Genomic DNA, 23,010 nt, shown 5'->3' with positions numbered 1-23,010 from the left:
TCCCTTTTGAGTTAGAGAAACATTTTCCTCCCCAGCACCCTGTGTAAGGCTGCACCAAAGCAGCAAATTTCTTTGCTGGCCCCTGCATTCCTATTTCTACCAAAACCCCGGTGTTCCCCCAGCTGGCACCTCTGCAGCATGGCATGTACCAGATCTCAGGAGACTGGGGCCAGTTACAAAGGGGTGATAAGCTTTTCCTCAATTTCTTACAAGTTAACAGCTGAAATCCTCTTTTTCTTCCCCCGCCCCACCCCTGCGTGTCAGCACATGGTTGGGTTGGAAAATCCAAGCCTGCGTGCTGCACCAGGATGTAGGGTTGGGTAACCCTGTCTGTGTCTCTGAGGATCCCGTTCCTTTCCCTAAGGGCTCAGGGGAGTGCCGGGGTGCAGCAGGGCTTGCCAGCTCTGCGCACAAGCGTCAGAGGCAGCGTGGAAGAAGCGGTGTGGGAAGAAATCTTCTTGCCTTCTCCTGTGACAGCTTCTTCCCCCAGCGCTGCTGGCCTTCCCCTGGCACAGCGCTGCCCAGCCGGCTCCTCGGATGCCCTCCCAGCGGGCAGGCGTGGCAGGACGTTGGCTTTGGGAGCAGAGGTATGTACCTGGCCCTGCAGGAGTCGAGCTGTGTAGCTACAGCTGACATTTTTCGATGACTCATAACTAAAATGGTGAAGGGGTGCACGTAGGGCTCTGACTCCAAAAATGAAGCCGAGGATAAAATTACTGCTGGTTCTGTGTGAGGTCTGCTTGCTGCCAGCCCTTCTGCTGCAGTGGGCTGGGGGGCAGCTGAGGTGTGCTGTTTACATGAATTCCTCCCTCCATCCTGGTCTCCAGGGTCCCACATGGCATACAGGCTGCTCACAGCCGGTGCTCTGGCTCTGCCGAGCTGGTGCCACCCTCTGTCCTCGCCAGGCTGGGTGAGCCAGCTCCTGGGTGTGGCAGTGAGGAGCACCCTTCCTGGCAGAGCATGAGTGCAGCTGGGTCCGGATCTGTATGGATAGGGAATGGGGTAATCTAACTGAAGTAAATGTGGATAGAGTCCCTGTTCTCAGCCTGACTGCTGTGTGGAGAATTGGGAATGAGCAGCTGAGCATGTGAGATGGTCCATGTTTGAAGCCCTGTAATTAGCTTGGTCTTGCCATGCTCCTGGGAGCCTCTGGCTCCAGCACTGCCTGTGGTTGATGTGTCCAGTGAGGAAGGAGTTCCCACATGCAGCTGCTTCTAAAGTGCATGGTTTATGCTTCCCATATCCATTCAGGGCAGTGGGGCTGGAAAGCTGGTGGAGGAGGAAGTCTCAGGGCACCCACAAGGTGGGCTTGGAAGCAGACCATGGTGAACAAGCTTGTGTCTCTCTCATTCTGAGAGAGAAAAGTCTCATGTATGCCCACAAGCCCTGGTTCCAGGAGTAATGCAGAGCTGAAAGGCTGAGCTGCACTGCCCTTACCTGCAGCAAACAGGGAGACTGCTCTGTGGGTGCTCGTGCCTGTAACAAATCTCTCTTTGCCTTCAGGTTTAGGCCACTTTTTTAATAGCTCTTAGTGCTCTTCAAAGACTAAGCACTCTGAGATGCTGTGCTAAATCTCCTGGGAAGATGCTTTGGGCCCTGTGTGGTACATATACAGCAGGTCTGCAACTGTGAGGAAGGTGCTGTGTGGCATGTGCCTGTGGCTTCCTGGCTGCTTGCAATGCCTTTCTGGGCAAAGACGTTTCCCAAAGCCATCATCTTTCTACTGTGCTCCTCCTGTAAGGATCTGAGACCAAGGAGGCTCAAACTGCACTTCCATTCCTGAAGGAGCTTCTGCTGGTTGCTGATTATATTTAGGAGCTGCCTAGGAAAAGGGGACCATGCCATGGCGATGTGTTGGGAGTGCTAGGGAGCCATGGCCGAGGCAGACTGGTGCTCCTAGCAGCTCCTATGCAAGCAGAAACTCCTCCAGCCACTTAGCAGAGGATTTGTGGTCCCAGCTCCAAAGCAGGAGAGATAATAAAACTCCTAAATATTACTTTAAATCACCAAAGTGCTATCCAAACATGAGGGACTCCAAACACAAATGAAAGTGCTAAACTGATTTAAAGGGGAATTAAAAGGTCACGCATGTTGAACATTTAGCTTTAGAGTTTAGTCATGTTTATGAAACTTATAACTGCTCTTCTAAATCACCTTTTTACACTTCCTATACCCAGTAAATGTGAGGATGTTCAGCGCTAATGATTAATTTAAAAAATTTTCTGTTCTAAACAAATTTCTGCAGCCAGAGCTTGGCCCTTTCTTTTCTTCCCTTCCAGCTCTGCCTTCCCACTTCACAGAAGGCACTTTAAAAGCATCTGAACATTTCTCTTGGAAGTGCCCATGGGAGAGATGCGTTTCTCATGCACACACTCCACAAAGTGAAGTGCAGTTATGGTCAAACAGCAGAAGAGCAGGGATCTAACTCCATGACTGGACAGAGCAAGGGAACAGCAATGGAAAGGTTTTCTGTGTCCAAAACCAGTGTGAAGGTCTGGGAGTTTCAGCAACAGTAAAACTCAAGTCTACAAGCCAGGCCTTTCTCATCCAGCTTCTCCTGCAGATTGCTTCATTGACATGGCATGACTTGGCTTGGCTAACCTTGCTTGTGTGTCATCAGTGCTTGTGGGCATTATGCTCCCAGGGTGTTGCATGTTCAGCATCCGTATCAGTGCCCTCTGTGCTATGCCAGAGGAAATACTTCACATGGCTACAGCAGCACTGGAAGTCAGTGGCAGCCCTGTCTGGCCCACATCCACCCTGCTAGGTAATGCCAGAATGAAAGGATGAGTGATGTGATATCATCACACCATAGCGTGTGCCTGCTGTGGGCCTTGTGCAGGGAGGAGGTCCCTGTCCACCCTCCTTCTTTGGGGACATGAGCTCTGGGCATTTCAGCTCATGTTATGGCCCTTGTCAGAGAGCACACTAGTCCAATACCAAGATTTCTGGGTTGTCTCCTGAAGCTGACAGAAAGAAATCAGACTCAAAAAAAAACCAGGTATTAAGAACAAAGTATTGCTTTGTTCCAGTCATTGAGGTTGCTCCTGCGTTTGGTGTCTCTGACCCAAGTGCCTCCAGGCAGGCTGTAAATGTGTCATCCTCATTTAAATCTCTAAAAACTTACCTTCAAATTGTAGAACAGAGCATTTGGCAGCCCCTGTCCTGTGATTAACTCTATCTACCAGTCTAAATCAGCCAGATTGGAAATAACTGGCACTTTTATGATCTCCTGCTGGTCTGACTACCTGTGTTCCCAACATGCCCTGTGCTGACACTCCTTTTTCCCAAAGGACTGCAGGGTTTGGCTCATCCCTTGGGAGGATATGGCAAAGCTATAGATCCCAAATCCCTGACATGTACAAGCATAGGTTTTGTATTCAGGTTGTTTCTTGCAGGAAGGCTGTGCCAACATGTGCCTTACCAAACCACTGCCCTCTAGGACACTCTGTTGTGACTTTTAGGACCTGAGTCTCTTCCGTATCCTAAGTTGCAGCTCTGGCCTGTAGGGACCTGAGCTGGACTTCAAATCAAGTAACCAGAGACTGATGCAGTTGTTTGCTGTCAAGAAGGGCACAGCTCCTGGTCTCAGCATGTGGGAACTAGAAGCAGTTTGGGATTCACAGTGGCAGGGCTGGGAAGGCTGCAGGGATCCTTCCCTGCCGGCAGCATGAGAGTGAGAAGTGCCAGAGCCAGCACAGGCACAGAAGGCCATGTCCCCAGCGTGTGCTGTGCTGCTGCAGGAGCTGAAGAACTGATGTTTGGAACCAGAAAGATGGTGGTGAATACCCTGGAACTGGGAAAGGGATCAAACACAAGTCTCCACATGGAAACAGAGCAGTTTCCATCAAAGCCGATGACAAGTTCCTTGATAGAGTGATACAGGGTCAGATCTTTGGGCAGCACATCCCATTTCCCAGCTGGATGCCTGGTCTGGCTGCACCAGTGTGTTGCACCAATGAGCTGCAGTGCTCTGGGACTCTTCGCACAAATCAGTTCACCAAGGCCCAACTTTTGGCTACCAGCAAGGATTTTTATAGTCTGCTGACTTTTAAAGGCTAGCTGCTTTCTGGGGAAGAAGCGCTGTACAGCTTAAGTAGCAGTCCACCAAAAGTGATTAGCTGTTTCTGAATCACTCACCTTTTCCAAGCTGAAAATTGCTTAACAAATCTTATTGGTGTGTACATAATGAGTAACAATACATTTGCAGAGATCTGGATCAGTTCCCACTCAGGAAAGTAGGCTGAACATATCTGATGCTGGCAATTAATAACTCTACTGGCTTTATGGGAGGGTCAGTTGTGGCTGATCTGCATTAGGAGGTGTTCAGCTTTGCTTCAGTAAAGGCTCTCCACCAGAAGAAATGCCTCATGGAGGCAACAGTAGCTCTGAGGCTCAGGTACTCTGACCTCCAGAGTTTTTGCCTTTGCTCTCACTTAGGCTTTTTTGGTCTTCTTTCCTTCTTTGCCAAACTGGCCAGAGAGATCTAACACCACTGTCCTCACTGTAGCCATTTCCCTTGAGTGTGGTGTTGACGTGGCTCCTGCTCTGCTGCTCCGCTCTGCTCATGCTTTGTGGGTGAGGAGGTTCCAAATGTCCTTCCAGGCGATGGGTGACTGCTGTGCTCCCAGCTCCCAGCCGCTCTGTTTCCTTCCATTGTCATCAGGGAGGTCAAGCTGAAGGACTGCTGCTCACTCATCTGCCTCTGCTCTTTCTAATTCTCCTTGCCTTCATCACAAGCAGGAAGAGGGAGCCTGCAACAAGCTCCTGTTTTTTTCCAATACACTGGAATATTTTTTCCATGACCTGAGCAGATGTTCCTGGATTTCACGCATTTTCACTGAGGCTCCTCTATCACGCATGCTGATCTCTGCAGACAGCAGAGAAGCAGTAGCTTTATCTCTATGACCCTCTACCCCAAATCTTTGGTCTTGGTGGGAGAGCTCCCTGATCCCAATGGAGAAAAGGGCATTCCTCACAAAACCAGAGGGGAGTGGTTTCTCTCTTGTGAAAGGCAAAATCCTTCCTGGCTAAAACAAGACTATTCTGAAAAACAAAGTGTTTGAAGTAAAAGAGTTTAGGATTACGATTTTTTCTCACTCTAAATAAGATGGAGACCTTGGAGAGTAGCAGAAGCTGCTAGATCCCAGCAGAAGTAACTACACCCCAACAGGAGCATCTATACCACAGTCATCAAAATAATTTATCTAATGAGGCTTGGGGCTTTGCATTAAAATTTCAAGGCACCCAGAAATGCCTGTCAGTCATCACACTGTATTTCCTTGTATTAATTTCAGTGAAGCCTGGTGTTGGGCCTCACTTTATCTTTGCTCAGTGGTATCTGTGGGACATGGAACTGGCATTCTTCTGGCAACTTCTGCCAGGTTTTGGGGAGCTGCTGTAACTTTTGTATTATGCCTTTTGTGACTAAATCAAGATATGCTCACTGATCCAAAGCCCCCCTCCTCCATTGCCAGCTGCTCCTCTGGCCAAAACAAGGCTATTTATCTGCAGTGCAGTACAGAAACATTGGCAAGGGTGAGAGGGGTTTGTGTAGGAGGAAGATGATTCAGAATATGGGCTGTCACTTGCTACCAAGCAGAGCATAGCCCCAGCCCTGCACCATCACATCACAGGTTTTCACGGGGCATCCTGCATTTTGGTCACCCCCAAGCCAGGACACAGCAGGAGGAGGCATTCCGTGGTACCTGCCAGCTCTGCCCCGCCGCCCTGCGCGCCCAGCATCCAGCACAATGAACAAAGCTGGCCTCCCCACCGAGACTGCAGTGACAAGGTTTTTCCCAGTCAAGGGAAACAATCATCACTAGGGAAACCTTAACTACTTTTTAAAGAGCAAAAGAAAACACATTCATTCTTTTAAACATGGAAAACTAAATGGCCTCTTTTTCCTTGGCTGTATGTGCATGGCCGTGGAGCAGGCTGGCACGGAGGGAACTCTGCAGGCAAAAGTTCCCCCACTCATTTAGTTATTGAAGAGGAGGGCTCTGTGAAGCAAAGTCTGCCCTTCTCAGCCCTTGCTGCCTTGGTTTTTAAACCAGAAAGGCTCTGGCCATCCGATCCTCCTACTTGTGAGTGAAACATCTTGGAGCCTGCAACAACACAGCTTCATGTCACTTCCTAGAAGAGCTGGAAGTGAAGCCCCCAGGAGCAGGACTTTCTCCAAAGGGAAGGGAAAGCCAGGGTGTCACTTATGCACGTCCCTGGGCTGCAGCAACTCCATTGAAGCCTGGGGAAGCAGTGGGCATCGGTGACACTACTGTCTCCTCATAGTTTTCCTCTACCTCTTCTGATCCTAGGATATTTCATTATTTTCCTGGGAGAAAGGAGCTGAAGTTCTTTTCACAATTGGGAAAATCATTACTTTAATGCTGCTCCCACTCTTTTCCATCCCCTGGCCCAGCTGTGTAATCTTGCCTCTAATGATGCATGCTCTAGTTAACAGAAAGCACTAAAATACAGGTCCAGCTCCTGCTATTTCCAGGAACGTTTGGTCCCATAAAACCATAGGAAAGCATAATTTCAGCAAATTAAATCAGTTACTGCCTATCTCTCTGGCTGAATGCGTGGAAAGGGAAGAGCACCCTGCTGGCTCCATGCATGGGGATTAACACCAGTCAAATTCCACCAGTGTCCATGCTGGGAAAAGGAGGCAACAGGCAGTCCGAGAAAGGCACGTCTCCTTTGAGCAGACATTAAAGGAATAAATATGCAATAGAGAAAATGTACAACGACCACTGAGCTCATCAGTCACTTCTTGTTTAATCTAATTAAACACAATATATCCTCTGACCTTCTGCGCTGGCACTAAATTCTCCTGTGTTGTTCTTTCCATACGAAGCTCTATTGACAGATGGGGAAAGCCTAGAGTTTGCTTTAAGCTTCAGATAAGTAAAGTTAAACATAGACCAGATAAAATTGTTTTGCCAGCACTCCTCTCCCCCTGACCAATTGTGGGTGCTCACTGGGAGGGATTAAGTCCTCTGGCCTGTATCCCACTCCTGGCTTGGGATACTGCTCTGTGCAATAAGCAAAAGCTGTAAGAGGGCAGAGGCAGAAGGAGAGTGCTGCAGAAACCCTGATTTATTAGAGGTTATTTAGAGTTGGTTCTGTAGTTGCTGAGCCTCTTTTCCATGTGGCAGACTATTAGGGAAAATGGTGCCATTCCTTGCTAAATATGTTTCCAGAGTCACTAAATAATTTACTTAACAGCTAATTAGTTGGCATTTGCTGATGCTGAACCAGGTTTTAAATAAAAAGTGTCGAATTGCATCAGACACGTCGTGCATATTCCCTGCTTATACAGGCTCCATGCTCTCGCTGCCTGTGCAAGAGTGCAGTCAGTCCACACAGCTTCTTGAATTTTCTGGGAGGCAAAGGGCTGGGTTTGGGGGAGAGCTGGGAGCCAGGGTGCCACATCAGGTGGAGGCTTGGAAATGTGCTCACCTTTGGAAATGACCACCTGTGGGTTCACCTCCTTGCAGGCAAATGAGAAGAGCACGGATCTGCCCTTCACCTGCATCACTTGGTAATGCCGCCTGAAGAGCTATTTCTTCCAGTATGGTGAAAAATCCTTTGAGTCCAGGGAGTTACCACAGCTAACACCTCCATGCACCTACAGCTATGCCTGTGCTCCTGGATGTGTGAGCAAATAACTCCTTGAAATGTAAACCAAAAGTTACAGGCGAGCCCGGAGGTGATGACTTTATGGTTCCCAACAGGCCATGTTAAAGAAGATTTCTTTACTGTAAATAGCCTTAATACTCCCTTTGTCTATTAATAGCACCAGGCAGGGCAGGAGGCAGCAGAGGGGCTGTTTCCTGCATGTGGTTGTGGAATGAGACTGGAGTGGTGTGAACTTTGTGGCTCTGGTTTTCTGTGGCTGGCTGTAGAGCCTGACATGAGGGTTGGCATGGCCAGGGTGTCAAACCATGGGCTTTGAGATCTCTGAAAGCACATCAGTGTCTGAATAAACAGAGACCTCTTGCCAGGGTGAAGGACCCTGCAGATGATCAAAAGCCATCTCCCATCTCTCTTGGAGCTCAAGGGAAAGTACAAAGGCTGGCTTTCTGGAGCAACACTCTACCTAGGGAGAATTTTGCTGTCTACGAAGGGAGTGGCAGGATCCCTGGGGGCATTGACCAGTGTCGCTCCTCCATGATCCCCCTCTGCAGCCTGTCCCAGAGATCAGATGGAGTCATGCAGCTGCTGGTTTAGTAGGGAGCTGTGCCTTGCAAAACTCAGCCTTTTGAGCACTCCCGCAACAGAGCAACATTCTTTTGACGAAGCAAACTTTTCTGTATTACATTGGGAAGGGGGCTCAGGTGTAAAACAAAAATCCAGTGGCTCCTGAAGGAATCAGAGAGACAACAGTCCCTCTTCTCCCCTATTAGTGTCCAGTGGTTGCCTCTGTGAGAAGCTGGGAGAAAGGGGCTCTGTGAATCAGAATTGTGTGTCACCCCTGCAGCAGTGACAACTGACCTTGCAGTCGATATCCAGCAGGTTGGGAGTGGCTTGAAATGGATGAAGCTGCCCCAAGCTTTGCCATAAAAGAAGTTGTTACACGTGTTCTTAAAACTTGGGTTGGAAATACCTGACTAAAGGTGTGCCTGAAACCAGGTGAGGCCTGGATGAAAATGTTTCCCTCTGGCGTAAAGAGGGTGAGGATGTGCTACCTGTTCCTCGTGTGGCTGTGCTGAGTGACTGGCTCTCTGACCTGATCTGTTCAGATCAGCAGAAGGGTTGTTGTATTTTGTGTCTCCAGGGAACTCAGGGTCATTACCCTGCACTGGGAACAGTGCTGGAACGGAGAGCATCACTCCTGGGAAAGCCCTGGCAAGGGGAAGCCAGAGTGGCTTGCCCTGCTTTAGGGACTGTTTGCCTCCATTCTGCCTGTACCTTGAAGTACCTCAAGATTTTAACTATAAAGCTCTAACCACCATGAACCAAAATCTTGGCTTGGGAAGGCACATTGCCTTGGCATGTTTCCTGGGACCGAGTGACTTACGATGCTGTGCTGCAAATGAGGGGAGGACTCCTTCTTTTAGAGGAGGTGGGTCACATTCTTTTAGAGTCCAAGCTCCCCCGGAGACTTTTTCTTTCCCCTTTTTTCATGACATCAGCCAGGACTTGATGTTACTATTTTAAAAACAAAAGAAGGGGACACCCCCCCGCTTCCCCTTCGCTCTCTGCCAGAAGGAGAACAAAGAACAGCTAAAACACACAAGTTCTGGCACTCTGTGTGGAAATAAAAACATTCATCCTCATGTCAGGTAGGGAACTGCCCGACCCCCCCTGCCAAAGCAAGCAAGCCGTGCGGCAGAGCAAGCCCACGGCGCGGAGGAGCCCGGGAGAAGGGGATGCCCGGTGTCACCCCGCACTTGGGCAGCTCCTGCCAAACTCCTGCAAGGCTGTACCAGTGCCAGGCTGCGCCGGGACGCTCCCGACCGCGGGCAGCCTTCCAGGGAAGGGCTGCTCTGCTCCTCCCAGGCTGTGAAGTGGGGAAATAGCTTTATTCTTCCCCTCTCTCACTCGTGTCCTGCCCACCACTTCGGCGGCCCCTGCATCTCCCTGCTCCCCAGCGGGCGGGTGCACGGCGCAGGGATAACCCGGTGTAATTTCCACGCTTTAGACACTAACATCTTTGTCTGGCTTCTTGCTCGCCATTTAAACATGTCAGCAGTTCCCAGCACGGATTCCTGTGCTATGAGTTCACCCCCAGCAAGCATCCAAACTGCAAGTTGGGGCTGCTGGCTCTTCCCTGCCTGTCTGTGAAGCATTACTGGAACAGGGGCCAGTTCTCCAAACACGAGGAAGAGATTACTTGGGCTTTCTGGAAGGCTCCCTCCCATGCCTTCACAGCGGAGCAAATGAGGATAATTTATCTGCTGGCTTCCAGCTGAACCCAGAAGCTTGGAGCAGCCAAGGACTACACTGTTTGTCCCAGCTCCCGCAAGAAGGCATTTTTCCATTGTTGCCGTTGTATATCGTTCACATAATTTGTTTGTGCCGTCACCTTCTGGGGCCAAGATAAGAGGTCATCCCCTGCCTTTTACTGGTGGTGTGTTCCCTAGAACAATCCAGGGAAAAACTCGCAGGAAGGAGCCGTTGAGGGAGGCTTTTGTAGGTCCAGTGCAGCCTTCGTTAGAGTCATGTAAATAGTTTTGAGCAATCTGTCTGGTGAGAAACACAACATGTCAGGAGGGAATTGTTCTCCGAACTGTAGTTACAGATGGGCCAGAGTGGGCGGATCAGTACACGAGGGTTGCCAGCTTAATGGACACAGCAGCTGCCTTTCAGGGGGAACAAAAGCCAGGCAGGAAGCCTCTGTGTGCCTGTGCTCTTGTTCCCCTCAGGACCTGCAGCTCGGTTTTGTGGCTGGATGGCAGTCCTGGGTTGCCTTCCCGCTCCACCTGCTGTGATCTAATGTGGTGCTCAGGGATGGGTTAATGTCCGTGCTGCTCCCTCAGAGGGATGCAGGGAGCAGGGACGAGGCAGTGTGGACGGCTGGGCGCTCTGCAGCAGCAGCAGCAGCCAACTGGAACAATGCTGTAACGCCATCCACTTTAGTGAAGTTACTCGTGATTTTTGAATGTAGAGTTGAGGCCCAGTGGCTTGGCACAGCACAATAGGAAAAGAGCAGATTTTCTGTTTGCTTCCATCGTGCACTGGCTGTGATGCCTCTTTCCCTGTTCAAAACAGCTGCATGCTGCATGAAGTGATTTTACAGACAGTAAAAGCTTAAAACATTGCATTCACCTTCATGATTTTTTTTCCCCTTAGAGCAAGTCATGGAGGAAGATCAAGAATATGGTGCACTGGTCCCCGTTTGTGATGTCTTTCAAGAAGAAGTACCCTTGGATCCAGCTAGCGGGACACGCAGGTATAGAGCATGGGGAGGGACAGAGTGGTGGCAGGGCCCTTCGTTATCCCAGGTTAATGAGCTTTGTTGCCCTGAATTGCTTTAGGCTGCTGTATAAGTGTCACAGCTTGCAGTTCCCAGTCCCTAGCCCAGGAGAGTGACTTATCTAAATGCTAGTGGAGGGTGGTGTGAAGGTGCTCGGGGCTTTCAGTTTCCCAGGACCAGCAGGAATTATTGCTGCTTTTTCCTCAGGCAGCAGAAAGCTGGGTCCTTTGGGTGAGAGTCAGGCCCACCTCCTAACCCACTGCAAAGCAGGTGGTGCTGCCCAGCACAAAGGTGCCCCACACATGAGCACAGACACAAAGATGTGAACCTACAGAGAAGTGCACAAAGGATGTGAAGCAAATGTGTTGGGTGCTGCAGGATGGCTCTCTGCCCTCTTTGGGGTGTGACAGTGCTGGTCATAAACCTCTGGCAACCTGAGCTTTTCAGTCCCTGCCTGTAGTGACTCCTTGGGTGCAGGTGTAAATGGAGGTGCTTCCAAGGTGTTGGGCTGCCCTTCCTGTCCACCCGGCATCCAAAGCAAGTGCCACATTGTCCCTTGTCACCCTCTACCAGGTAGTTTCAAGGCAGCAGCCAATGGCAGGATACTGAAGAAGCACTGTGAATCGGAGCAGCGGTGCCTCGACCGCCTCATGAATGATGTCCTGAAGCCCTATGTCCCTGCCTACCACGGAGATGTGGTCAAGGATGGGGAGCGATACAACCAGATGGAAGATCTGCTGGCTGAGTTTGACTCCCCCTGTGTTATGGACTGCAAAATGGGGGTCAGGTGAGTGGCGTTGGGGATGTTTTCTGAGTTTTAAGATGGGATACTCAAAAGTAAATGCATCACCTAGGTAAATCTGCCTGAAACACACAATTAAGAATACCAGGCTCACCTGTCTTCAGGTAAAGCTCAGCCAATACCATGAGAGAGTCATGGGGAAAGCTGGGTATGGAAAGGATACACCAAGCTCCTTCCTTTTCTGCTTACTGACTGTCCTGCATGCTGGGAAAGGTTTGGTGTGGTGGAGGGGACAACACTCTGCTTGGGTTTCGGTACACGGCAATGGCACAGTAGCTGTTCAGAGGTCCTGTCTGCCACATGAGGACACAGCCAAGGGATAGGGTGTAGGAAATCCTGCCCAGGGTGCCAGAAGGATGCAATAAAGACACTTGAAAGGCACAATTTCAGTGAGCAAGAAATTTTCCCTCTGCTCAGCCTTTGCTCCGATGCGCACGATGAGGGGTAAAATACGTGTGCTAAGTAGTTCAGTGCCTTTCATGCAAAGCTCTTGAAATATTTCCTAACAGATGAGCAACATTACCCGTGTCCTCCTTGAGAACCATCTCTCCAGATCCACCAGGATCCCGGGCTACAGCCACTTGGCCAGCAGCAGTTTTTGAGTGAGCCATGCCGCAGCTGACAAGGGTGTCCCAGAGCAGATGTGAGCAGGGCTGGTGACCCCAGGTGGCTGCCAGTTCTGGAACAGCCTCAGGCCACCCCTCGGCCCTGGGTGTGCTGCAGGATGGCGGCAGGAAGGGTTGAGACCCCCCTCGCTGGCAAAGGCGCAGCCCAGACATGGTGGAGACGCGCAGCTGGAAAAGCTGATGGTTTCTGTGGGAGGGAGGAATCTTTTTTTCCCCTCCTGAATCCCGATGTGAAACTCGAACTGGCGTGCCGGGCTGTCGGCAGGGAAGAGGCGGGGAATACTTTCCACCGGAGGGGTGGAGGGAAGGGCAGAGGGCCCGGCGCAGCCATGTGGCCCTGGCTGGCACACACATGCTGCTGTGGGAAGGCAACAGGACTCACTCTGGACCCAGACAGCAGCCACCAGAAGAAGAGCTGCTGGACGTGCTGCCCAGGTGCTCTTGTGGCTGTCTCTGGGAGGAAGAAAGCTTCCCATGCACAGATCACGTGTCAGGTGATTTATGCACCTGGGGTTTTGGAGCTCAGGCAAGGGGGCAAATGTGCTGAGCATCGTCATCCTGAAATAAGATGGTGCTGTTGGAGAAGCTGGTGAGAGAGGATGAATGGAGTTAATGCTGTGGAATGGGGCATCCCCATGGCCGAGCAAATAATCTAAACACCAGGATTTTTAAACCTGTCCTCTGAGCCAGCAGCTTGCTGCCAGGCAGATACAGGATGGTTTTTTTCATGCCAAACTGGCTTTGGGATGTGGCAGCCTACTCCAGTCACTCCTAAACAAAGCTTTGTCTTTCTTAAGCCTTGGTAATGGCACAAGCCTGAGGCAATGGGGAGGAAGGACCAAGCCACAGACATTGATGATCTGTCATTCTCATAAGAAGCTCTCTGAGCAGTGTGAGCAGCACTTCTAGCATGCTGCTGCTTTATTCTGCTGTTTTATTCCATCTGCACCAAAATCATGGGCTTAGTGATCTCAGCCAAAGACTTTCATTGCTTTTACCTGCAGTATTTTTCAAAGGGGCTGATGGCCTGGGGATGTCTGCCCTAAGCAAAGGCACCAGTTTGCCTCGTGGGACACAGGAAAACTGTCCCACAGAGTCTACTCAGCACCCTCCCGGTTTGTTTTGCTTGGTTCTGGAGGTGAAGCACACTCAAGGATTTTGTGCAGGGATTTTGGCACAAGGGACATGGACAGAGGGCACTGTCCCTCTGCAGAGCTGGGCATGACTAGTAGGAGGTGTAGAACAGTGACAGATAGGGCTATTCCTGTCTTGTTTTGCTGGGACATCTCACCCAACTTGGTGGGTTGTTTGAGGCGAGCCCGGACACTTTCCAGCCTGAGACAGGGTTGATTTGGGAGCTGTGAGAGGAATTCCATGGTGGCTTATTATTGCTGCAGGAAGTATTACTTTGTGGATGATGGTTTTATGCATGCCAGAATGCAGAACTTTTCCACTACTGTGCTCTGGCACAGAGGGGTGCTTCTCTGAAGTATGGATAAAACCAAGGTCTTTGCACACTCCTCTGCACCTTCCATCCTCCTTCCCCCACTCCCCCATCCTGGCTGCACCCTGTGGACCTGGGGTGCTGGTAAGCATCTTGCCAAGGTTGCATCCCTTCCTGTGCTTTTGCTAGGAAGTCCACTTGAAGCAGACCTATACTGGGCAAAATCATCACCATCAGTGGAACAGCCCTGTGTGAAAACATCCTGTTTAGCATCTGGTGAGGCAGAGCCCTCATGGTGCACAGAGTGGGGGGATGGGAGAGCACAGGAGAGGCATGGGAGCAGCTTTGGCTGACCCTCAAAGGGAGCAGCAGCTGATGCTGAAGGATGGGACACAGTAATATCCCTCTTGCCTTAAATTCAGCTGGCTCCCAGAGCATGTGCACAGTTTCCTGAGCATATCTTGAAAGCCGTGTTTAGCTCAGGTGAGAGCTCAGGTTTCCTGAACTTTGGAGTATGGGCGCCCCAGGACAAGGGATGGCACGAGGAGGCTGCTGGAGTGGCAGCAGCAAGGCCATGAGCACCTGTGAGAAATAACATTCCTTTTTATTGCCAGACTGGTTGTGGTTCCTTGATGAACTGAAAAGATATCGGATGTTGATGATGGAGTGATAATTAAATCAGGATCAATTCAGCTGCAATGAGGCTTGCTCCATTCTTTTCTATGCTGCACTACTCCTTAGGGATCAGCTATCCTGCATCAGCCAGATTTCTGGGGCGAGGGCTGTCTCTGGGTATATGGCACTTCATGTGGTGGCCCTGCTCATACATCCCCTCACTCCCTGCAGAACGTACCTGGAGGAGGAGCTGATAAAGGCCCGGAAGAAGCCAAGCCTGAGGAAGGACATGTACCAGAAGATGATTGAGGTGGACCCCGATGCCCCCACTGAGGAGGAGAACGTGCTGCGGGCAGTGACCAAGCCCCGCTACATGCAGTGGAGGGAGACCATCAGCTCCACCGCCACACTGGGCTTCAGGATCGAGGGCATAAAGGTGAGTCTGGCTAGCTGTGCAGAGCAGGGGATCAGCTGCTGGGAGTGCTCGCTAGCCACACTCACAGAGGTACACATGCAGCAGGCTGCTGGTGAGAGCAGGTCACATCTGGACATCCCTGGCTCCTGCAGCCAAACCAGCAAACAGGCACCTCACCCGGGGCACTGCTGCTCCTCTGAGAATGCAGCTGAGCTCAGGGCATCCTGAGGATGGTTTTAGACATAATGTCATTACATCAGCTGTTTGTTTGATTTCTCCCTCCCTGCAAATTACAAAGTGCCATCCTCCAACTTGAAGACTCAAATTAGTTGTTTGCTTTCAATTCTGCTCTGCCACTGGGCTGAGCCATTAATCCAAATCCCAACTTGAATGTGTGCCCATCTGTGGTTGGAGCTGTGAGCTTAGCCACAGTCAGTAAGGAGGATGTGTTTACAAGCCTGTCCAAGAAGATTCAGCAGCTGAGCCCTATGAAATGGGACAAACACAAACAGCTGCAGTTTCTGTCAGCATACACGTGTAACCTGCTGACTGCTCTTGCTCAGAGCAGCACTCACATTTCTGGCGACACCAGCTGGGATGCTTCTGTGTCCCCAGTAAATGAGCCAGTCCAGGAGATTTTCTCCAAGGAGGCAAGAAAGGTGTCTGGGATGGCACTTGAACAGTTAGGTCTGTAACCACAGAGTATTAGTGATACTGCTTGCATGAGCACTAGCAATGGCCTATGCCTTTTGATGGCCAGCCACTGTGAATTAAAGGTAATATCACGCTTGAGCCAAGGGTTTCATTGCATGCCTGGGCATGGTGTTGGCTTGGCAGCCACGGGGAGCTCTGTCAAGTTGTGTTTGCAGTAGTTCAGGCTTGGGTAGCTGCTGAGGGCCCAGGCAGTAGCTCAGAGCAGCCACTTGCTCTTTGTGGAAACGATGACTCAGTGTCTGCATGTGTCTTGATTGGAGGAGTTTCTTTCTCTTGATCACAGATTATTTTTCTACTCTCTGAGTTGGCCAGAATTCTCCCAGAGTGCCTATCTGGGTCTCTGTAGCCTATCCTCCTGCCTGAAGATAGTGGTGTCAAAATGATAGAATTAAAACAAATGAAGCTGTTCTCTGATAAAGCCCTCACACCAGATTTTGTAGGCTACCCCTGGTAGCGTTTCCCTTCACCTCACCAGCAAACAAATGCAGGTGTTAGACCATTGGTTTAAAAGGTCAGCAGGAGTGGGTCGCTCAGAGCTGCTACTTCTAACCACCCACAGAAGGGCGATATCTCTTGCTCTGTGCATGTTGCACCTTCTTCATTCAGCTGTTTCATGGCCAGCAGGATACAGTGCATTTACCTCTTAACTCAAACACTCTCAGAAACCTCAGAAGCAGCTCTTGGGCTGAGCTCCTTCAAAAGTTTCCTGGCAGACAATGCAAGGCACCCCTGCCCATCCCATGTCTCTGTCTAGGACGTTGATGGTCGATGCTCCCCACAGCAGCTTCCTGCAGTGCCTACATTGGGTCAGGGCACTTTCCTGCTCATGCAGCTCTTCCCTGATCTCCCCAGGTCTCCGAAAGACCCTTTCCTGCTGTGGATGCCCAAAAGCACACTGTGAGCTGCTCCAGCTTGGAACAACCCCATGCCTACTTCCCATTGCTGCTGTTTTGCTTTTTATAAAACGGAGGCTGTATAAAAAAGGGGGACCAGTTGGGACTAAAGCTCCCATGTACTGCTTCTTCTTACTGCTTTCTTGGTGTAATCAGAAATATCTGTCTTTTTATAGTCCAGCATGATAGATCCTTGGCCTCCAGTGGTGCTTCGCAGTCTGGGCATGTTGAGGGGGTAGGTTATACACGAAGCACTTGAAATTAAAAAACGTAAAAAAAACCCAAACAAATCATATCCCCAGGGAGGCCAAAAAACATTGTGGAGGGAAATAAAGGCCATAAAGGAGTTATGAGATTTGCAGCTCTGTTTAACCAACCATAAATGAGTTGCTGCCAGATCTGAGCAGTGGATTTTTTTCAAAGAGGTGAAGCAGCCCTTTAATTGAAAAATGTTGAGAAGTTCTGGCCTCCAGCAGTATTCCTGCTGCTGCTAGGGGGCTGACTAATTTGATCAAGGCTCTAATTACTGTAATTCTCCTTAAATCCCTCAGCTTCTGGGTTATTTTCCCCTAAGCTAAAGCATTAGCAGTTCATGCTGTTCCACAGCTGGATTTTTTTCCAACAGGGCTGGTCATGCTGTGCTGTATCCCTGTTGTTCTCTCTATTTCTGGGATTGAGTTTCTGTGTTTCGGAAAGTGCCTTCGGTGCCCTGGCTGTCTTCCCATGTTTTATTTCTTGCTGTGGATGCTTCCCTGTGAAGAGCATCTGCCCTGCCCCTCGCTCATGGATGGGGGCTGCTAGAGGAGAGTTCTGAGAAGTGCAAGGGAAGGACAGGATTTGATCCTGGACATGTGGGAAGGGGTCATAGGAAGGAGAGGAGCAGTGGAAGCCTTTTGGATAGTACAGTCAGGTAAGGCAAACAGGCAGCTCAGGGTGGGGCATGAGGATAGCAACCCTTTCCTGACTGAGCTCTCCCTTTCCCAGGTGGCCTTGAGGATCCAGTTCTTCTTCTTTAAAATGGAAATTTTCCTTTGCAAAAGGAGATAATGACATTCATCTGACTTTCTGGAATAGCTAGAACCTGTTGGAAACAGTAGCTATTAATAAAATTTCCATGCTGAAAGTAACACAAGTGATCCCTGGTGGCCCAGTTGAAACTTGCTGGGCTCATTGTAAGAAGTGACACTCCTGAGCTGCTGCTCTGGTCTGAGTGTTACTCACTATTGCCTGCAGCAAGGCCACGGTGGGATGGCATTCCCCAGGGCTGGAATGTTTGCAGGGTCCCAAAGCCAGCCCAGAAAGCCTCCACCTAACTTTGCCAAGCCAGGCAGCTCCAAGGCCAGAGGCAGTGCTGGAGGGAGATCTGGCTGAGCCGAGCCCTGCGCCAGCACCGCCAGCGCGAGCTAGAATTGCTGGTGGGGCGGAGGTTGTGATAGTCCTTATCAGCCCCCCTCACATTTCTTCTGCATGGAAGGCAGCCCCCTCGGGGCTTGGACACCTGTGAATGTCGTGGCAGTTGTCAGCCTCGTAGCAGCAACCTCTGGCTGGGCAAGGAAACTGCAGGAGGCGGGTAATGCTGGGAGCAGCATTAGGGATAGGCTGCTTGGCTTTCCTGAAGCTGAGATTGCCTTATCGGAAAGGCCATCTGTGATTTTCATTTATTTTTAGGAGCACTTAGAAGTCTATCTCCTTTCTTGGATGCTTTGTGGAAAGTTGTGCTCTTTACACGTGAAATTAGTGCTGTGGCCCTTCTCCAGGTTGATCTCGATCGTCCCCCTGGGAGCGGGTGGGTTCATTTCTGAGCTACCACGTCAGGGCTTACATGAGGGACGTATAGCAGCAAAGTGCCTTTCCCCTGTACATCACACACGTGCTACAAGAGCATCCTCAGCAAGGTCACAGCTGAGAGCAGAGATCCCAGCTCTGCATGGGCCATCAGCAGCACAGAGTCTCCAGTGAAAAGGTTGTCCCTGACCCCTGCCAATACACACTCTGCCAGCCCTGAACATTGCTTTTGGACCCTGTGGCAGCACAGTGGTCAGGCTGAGTCCAGGATGATTTGAAGCTGGGTGCAGTCATTGCAATTGGTACAAACAAAGTTTTTCCTGGAGTTTTTCTTTTGTACATTGCTTTTGTTACCACCTTTGTTAATGCTTACACAAAACACAAGCTGGAAGCTGAAGTGTGCTGTGTGATTCATCCCAAACTGCACTTCAGGTGTTGGTTTGGTGGCAGGCTCACCTTGGGCACTCAACCTTCCCCCAGGTTGGGCCACCATGCCCACAGCAAGCCCCTCTCCAGGGGGATGCACATTGCCTTGTGCTGGGGCACTTCCCTGGTCGGGTCTCTAACCTCCAGGGCAGGTGATTTCGTTGTGCCACCTTCGTCCCCCAGCCTCTGCTCTGCTTCTTCATCCTTCATCTTCCCCAGCCCACAGGATGCCTTTTGGCCCCTGTCCCATTGATGTATTGTGTGCAAACGAGCTGTCTGGAGCAGTGGGATGGAGGCCTGCAATGGAGCTGTGAGCACAAGCAAGTGTGGTTTAAAATAGCCCCTGTATCCAGGAAGTGAGATCTGCCTGCCTGTCCCACGGCCTCTCTGGACAATGAAATGAGTTGATGTAAAAATCAGAGCCCCAGAAGGACCAGGGAGATGGGGAGAGACCTACAAAGCTGCCCAGAGGTTCAGACAGGAGCCTCTGGGCCAGGGCTGAGTGTTGTCCCTGCAGTGGACAAGCCATGCCATGGCAGGCCAAGGACAGATGTGCCTCTGAGGAAAAGGCAGAGGAGAGCACAAGGCTGCTCGCTGCATCTCAGTGCCAGGCTGCTGCCTTGAAGGGTTTGTGATGCACGGACTATCAAAGCACCAGTGAGGCCAGACAGCCATGGGCTTGCTCCTTGCTGCAATGGTCCATGGAGGATTTCTCACGGAGCAGTTTTGTTCCTGCTCCTGAGATGTTTCCATGCACACTCAGTTCTGTCCCATCGTGATCATGCTCTGCTGTCCTCCCCAAGCCAGAGAGACAGTCCAGGGATACAGGCTCCAGGGCTGGTGTCAGTGCCATTCTCAGCCACAGCAGCCATGGGAAGCCATTTGGGTACAGAAACACCAGAAACTCCAGCTCCAGCTTCTGTTAACAGCAAGCACCAGGTCTCTGGAGAGAGTTTGTCCACATTGCCAGTCACCTTGGCAAGTATTTGATGATGGAGTGTTCCATTTGCAGTAGACATCAATGCATGGGGGCTGTGGGATAACTTGGGATATGCAAGCAGAGACCTGCTGCCTCTGCTCACCCCTGCTCCACAGACAGATCCTTCAGCTGCCAAAAACGCTGGTCACATCCTACTTGGCAACATGCGGGGCTGCAGAAACACTACTCCTGCCCCATCTCCCTTCCTCCCCATCCAACTCAGCCCTGTCCCTTCTTTTCAAGAAGGAGGATGGCACTGTGAACCGGGACTTCAAGAAGACACGAACAAAGGAACAAGTCATGGAGGCCTTCCGTGAGTTCACCAGAGGAAACAGGAATGTTTTGGTGAGTGGGGGATGTTGGGGGCACTGCCTGGAGAGGGCATTTCTGTGGAGCATGGCCTCAGCTCATCAGGTCCCTGGCCTGCAGGGCTGAAGCCTGAGCAATGCCTGTTAAAAAGCCTGAGAAATGTTGAAGAGAAACACCATCCTGGTGCAGGGTGAGGGGAGAGCAGTGGAGAGCTGGGAGGGGACTTGGCTGCAGCAGCACTGTTTGACCCAAGTCTGAGTCTGCTGAGGATCTCCAGGATTGGCCCCCAAAACCCACTGAGGAGTCACAGCCATGCTCTGTCCCTCATCCCTGGGCTGGTGGTCACCCCGAGCCCTCTCTGTACCCCAGTATGAGTGGTGGGGGCTCCCATCCTGGCAGGGGGGCTGCCTGTGCCCAGTCTTGCAGAAGAGTGATCCTGTGCCAGGCACACTTCACATAGGCAAGCCACAGGCAGCATTTTCCAAGTTTCCCTAAGTTGCCAGGAGAATAAGAGATCTGGCTGTAAACAATTTACACCAACTGTGTCAAATAACCTATTTGACAAAGCACTCCCATTTTAAGCTGAACTGTATAAAGACTCCAAATGCAAGACTCCAGCTGGAGTGGCCCTTGGCACTGACTCCTTCAAACTGGCATGCTTGCTTTCACAAGAGTTACCCAGGGATTTCCTGGATCTGAAGATGAAGTTGCCTGGCTGCATTTTATCCCCAAAGAACTTGGAGCACGCATCATGCTGTGGCTCTGGATGGAGCTCCTTGGACACTGTATTTTTATACAGCGATCCCCATCTCCCCTTGCAAGTGTGTTACAGTGCCCAGATACTTGCTGTGTGTGTGTTCCTGTGCTTGATTCTTCTATATAAACCTCAAAATCAGTGGAGCCCCCTGAGAATGTTTAATGCCTTCCAGCAATTTGCAGGGATGCTCAAACAGGCTTGTGGGTCTTGACCTGTGTGCTGGCCACTGTGAAAGCCCTTCCGCCTATGAGACCAGTTTTTCAAAAGTGCTGATAACAGTTGCAGGAGTGTCTCATGATCTGTGACTGACTGAGTGCTAAAAAGACAGATGAAGTGAAGAGTTGATCTTTCAAGAGAGTGCAGGAGAGAGGAAAACGTAGCAGCTGCTGAATTAGGTGTTCCCAGCATGGATGCAGCAGGGGTACTCTGCAGAAAGCACCAGTTCAGCAAAAGCAGATGCTTTCACTAAGTTTTGAAAGCCACAGGAACTCACAGGATGCTGTAGAAGCCAAAAGGAAAAGTGGATGATAAAAAAGAGCGGACACTCTCCAAAGGGAAAGATCTGTGGGAGGATGCTGGGCATGGGGGTGACTTTCCTGTCTGCCCCAATGCTGTGTTTTTTATGTAGGTTTCCTGCAAAACTAATGGCTTGGATTTGTTTTTTTGTTTTTTTTTTTGGTTTTTTTTTTGGTTTTTTTTTTTTTTTTTTTTTTTTTTTTTTTTTTTTTTCTTTTGTAATTCCAGAACAGTTACCTTAACCGGTTGAAGGGTATCCGTGCTACCCTGGAGACATCCCCATTCTTCAAGTGCCATGAGGTAATACTGCTGTTTAGATAGATCTGCCTGGAGAGGCAAACTGTTTAATCCCAGCTTGTCCAAGGAGAGAAGTCAAAGCCAGGGGCTGTTTTATTCTTATATCTGTATTTTCATATGTGTATGTAATATTTACGTGCAAATATAGATGATAGCATACAATGTTTGTGCATCTGACATGGGCTCAAATCTACTGAAAGCCAATGTTCAAACAGATTAAAAATTATCTAGGAGGAACTCGGGCTGTTTATGACAGGGAGAATTCCCTAGTGTAAAAGCACAGGGGTTTTCTCAGGAGAAATGTCTATTTGAATAAATGTCAGGTATCATTTGTCTGACAGTTGCTCCACATGATCAAACAAGGCTTCAACACAGCCATAAATTGCAGTTACCCCAGATATGCCTTTCCTGAGCTGGCTGGGGCACCACAGTACAAACTCTGCCTTTTGAAGGAATTTCATACAGAAATGAGTGTCCATGATACTAACATTTTCTATAGTGAAGACTCAGTGCTGATGGGAAAACAAGGAGGTACACTTATCTTTTTTGGCCACAGTTGCTCCACAGTTTAATGCAATAATTTTGCTATTGCATCTACTTAACAAAACATGAGAGTGCGTGTCCTTGTCATGTGATGTGTGGGAACAAAGAGCCTCATAGGAACCTTTGACTCCCAGGGCTCAGAGCCACAGCCCACTGTCCCTCATCCAGAGGCACATGAGCCACCTCAGCCCCAGCCAGACACGGAAGGTCCTGCCAGGAGCCAAAGGCAGATGGGGTTGTGCCTCCTGGTGGCAGCGCTTGGAAGGCAGTTGGAAGGGAAATGTCAAAACTGAGGGTTTCAGGGCAGTTCAACAGAGGAAACAAAATTCTCCCTGAAACTGAGTGCCAGGGTTTCATTTGAAAACACAGAAACAAAGCAGCCTTTCAAATGGGGCTTGAAAGGAGTTTCCACTTCTTAAAAATTAAAAAGCAGCAGCTTTGACTTTCCATCCCGCTTTGAGATGAAGCACAGCAGAAGGTCTGCCAAGCTCTGTGTCCCTCTGTGGGGCCCTTGCTGAGCAGGGCTCCTCCAAGGAATTGCAGGGGAATTGGGCAGACCAGGACACACAAATGAAGAATGTCAGCAAAAGGCTTTTCCTTAAAATTAGAGTGTTCTGTCCTGGCCAAGAGAGGACTATAAGAGGTTAGCAAAAGGAGAGCTAAAGATAAGCATGTCTTGGAAATAATACGCATCTCTGGACCTTGGATGTTTTCCCAAAACACTGTAGGAAAAAGTCTCCTGAAAAATGTAAATTCATAACAGCTTTTGCAAACAGTACATGCATCCTGTTCAAAACCCTTGTCTAAAGGCAAACCTCAGGCTAAGCCCTGCTGATAGCACGGATGTGGGAGTCCCCAGTAACATTTAGTGCTGCTGTTCTGGAGGGCTGACACCAGCTGGATTCTCTTCCATGTACCTACACATCATATGGGGCACTCATGGCTCTCAGTGCTCTGCATCACCT

The 23,010-nt window shown here is 50.1% G+C and overlaps 1 protein-coding gene across 1 annotated transcript in view; it reads left to right on the top strand.

Annotated features, from left to right (window-relative positions):
- ITPKB (inositol-trisphosphate 3-kinase B) overlaps nt 1–23,010 on the top strand; it is a 66,917-nt gene that overhangs the window by 40,493 nt on the left and 3,414 nt on the right. Inside the window, exons 3-7 of the mRNA XM_053938584.1 lie at nt 10,801–10,900; nt 11,498–11,711; nt 14,643–14,847; nt 19,867–19,968; nt 21,434–21,505. Of these exons, the coding sequence (XP_053794559.1) occupies nt 10,801–10,900; nt 11,498–11,711; nt 14,643–14,847; nt 19,867–19,968; nt 21,434–21,505 (693 nt within the window). The remainder of the gene's footprint in view (nt 1–10,800; nt 10,901–11,497; nt 11,712–14,642; nt 14,848–19,866; nt 19,969–21,433; nt 21,506–23,010) is intronic.

The sequence above is a fragment of the Vidua chalybeata genome, chromosome 3 (assembly GCF_026979565.1).
Source record: "Vidua chalybeata isolate OUT-0048 chromosome 3, bVidCha1 merged haplotype, whole genome shotgun sequence".
Taxonomy (NCBI): domain Eukaryota; kingdom Metazoa; phylum Chordata; class Aves; order Passeriformes; family Viduidae; genus Vidua; species Vidua chalybeata.
Note: the sequence above shows the minus strand (reverse complement) of the source record. Positions and strands in the feature narration are given on the sequence as shown.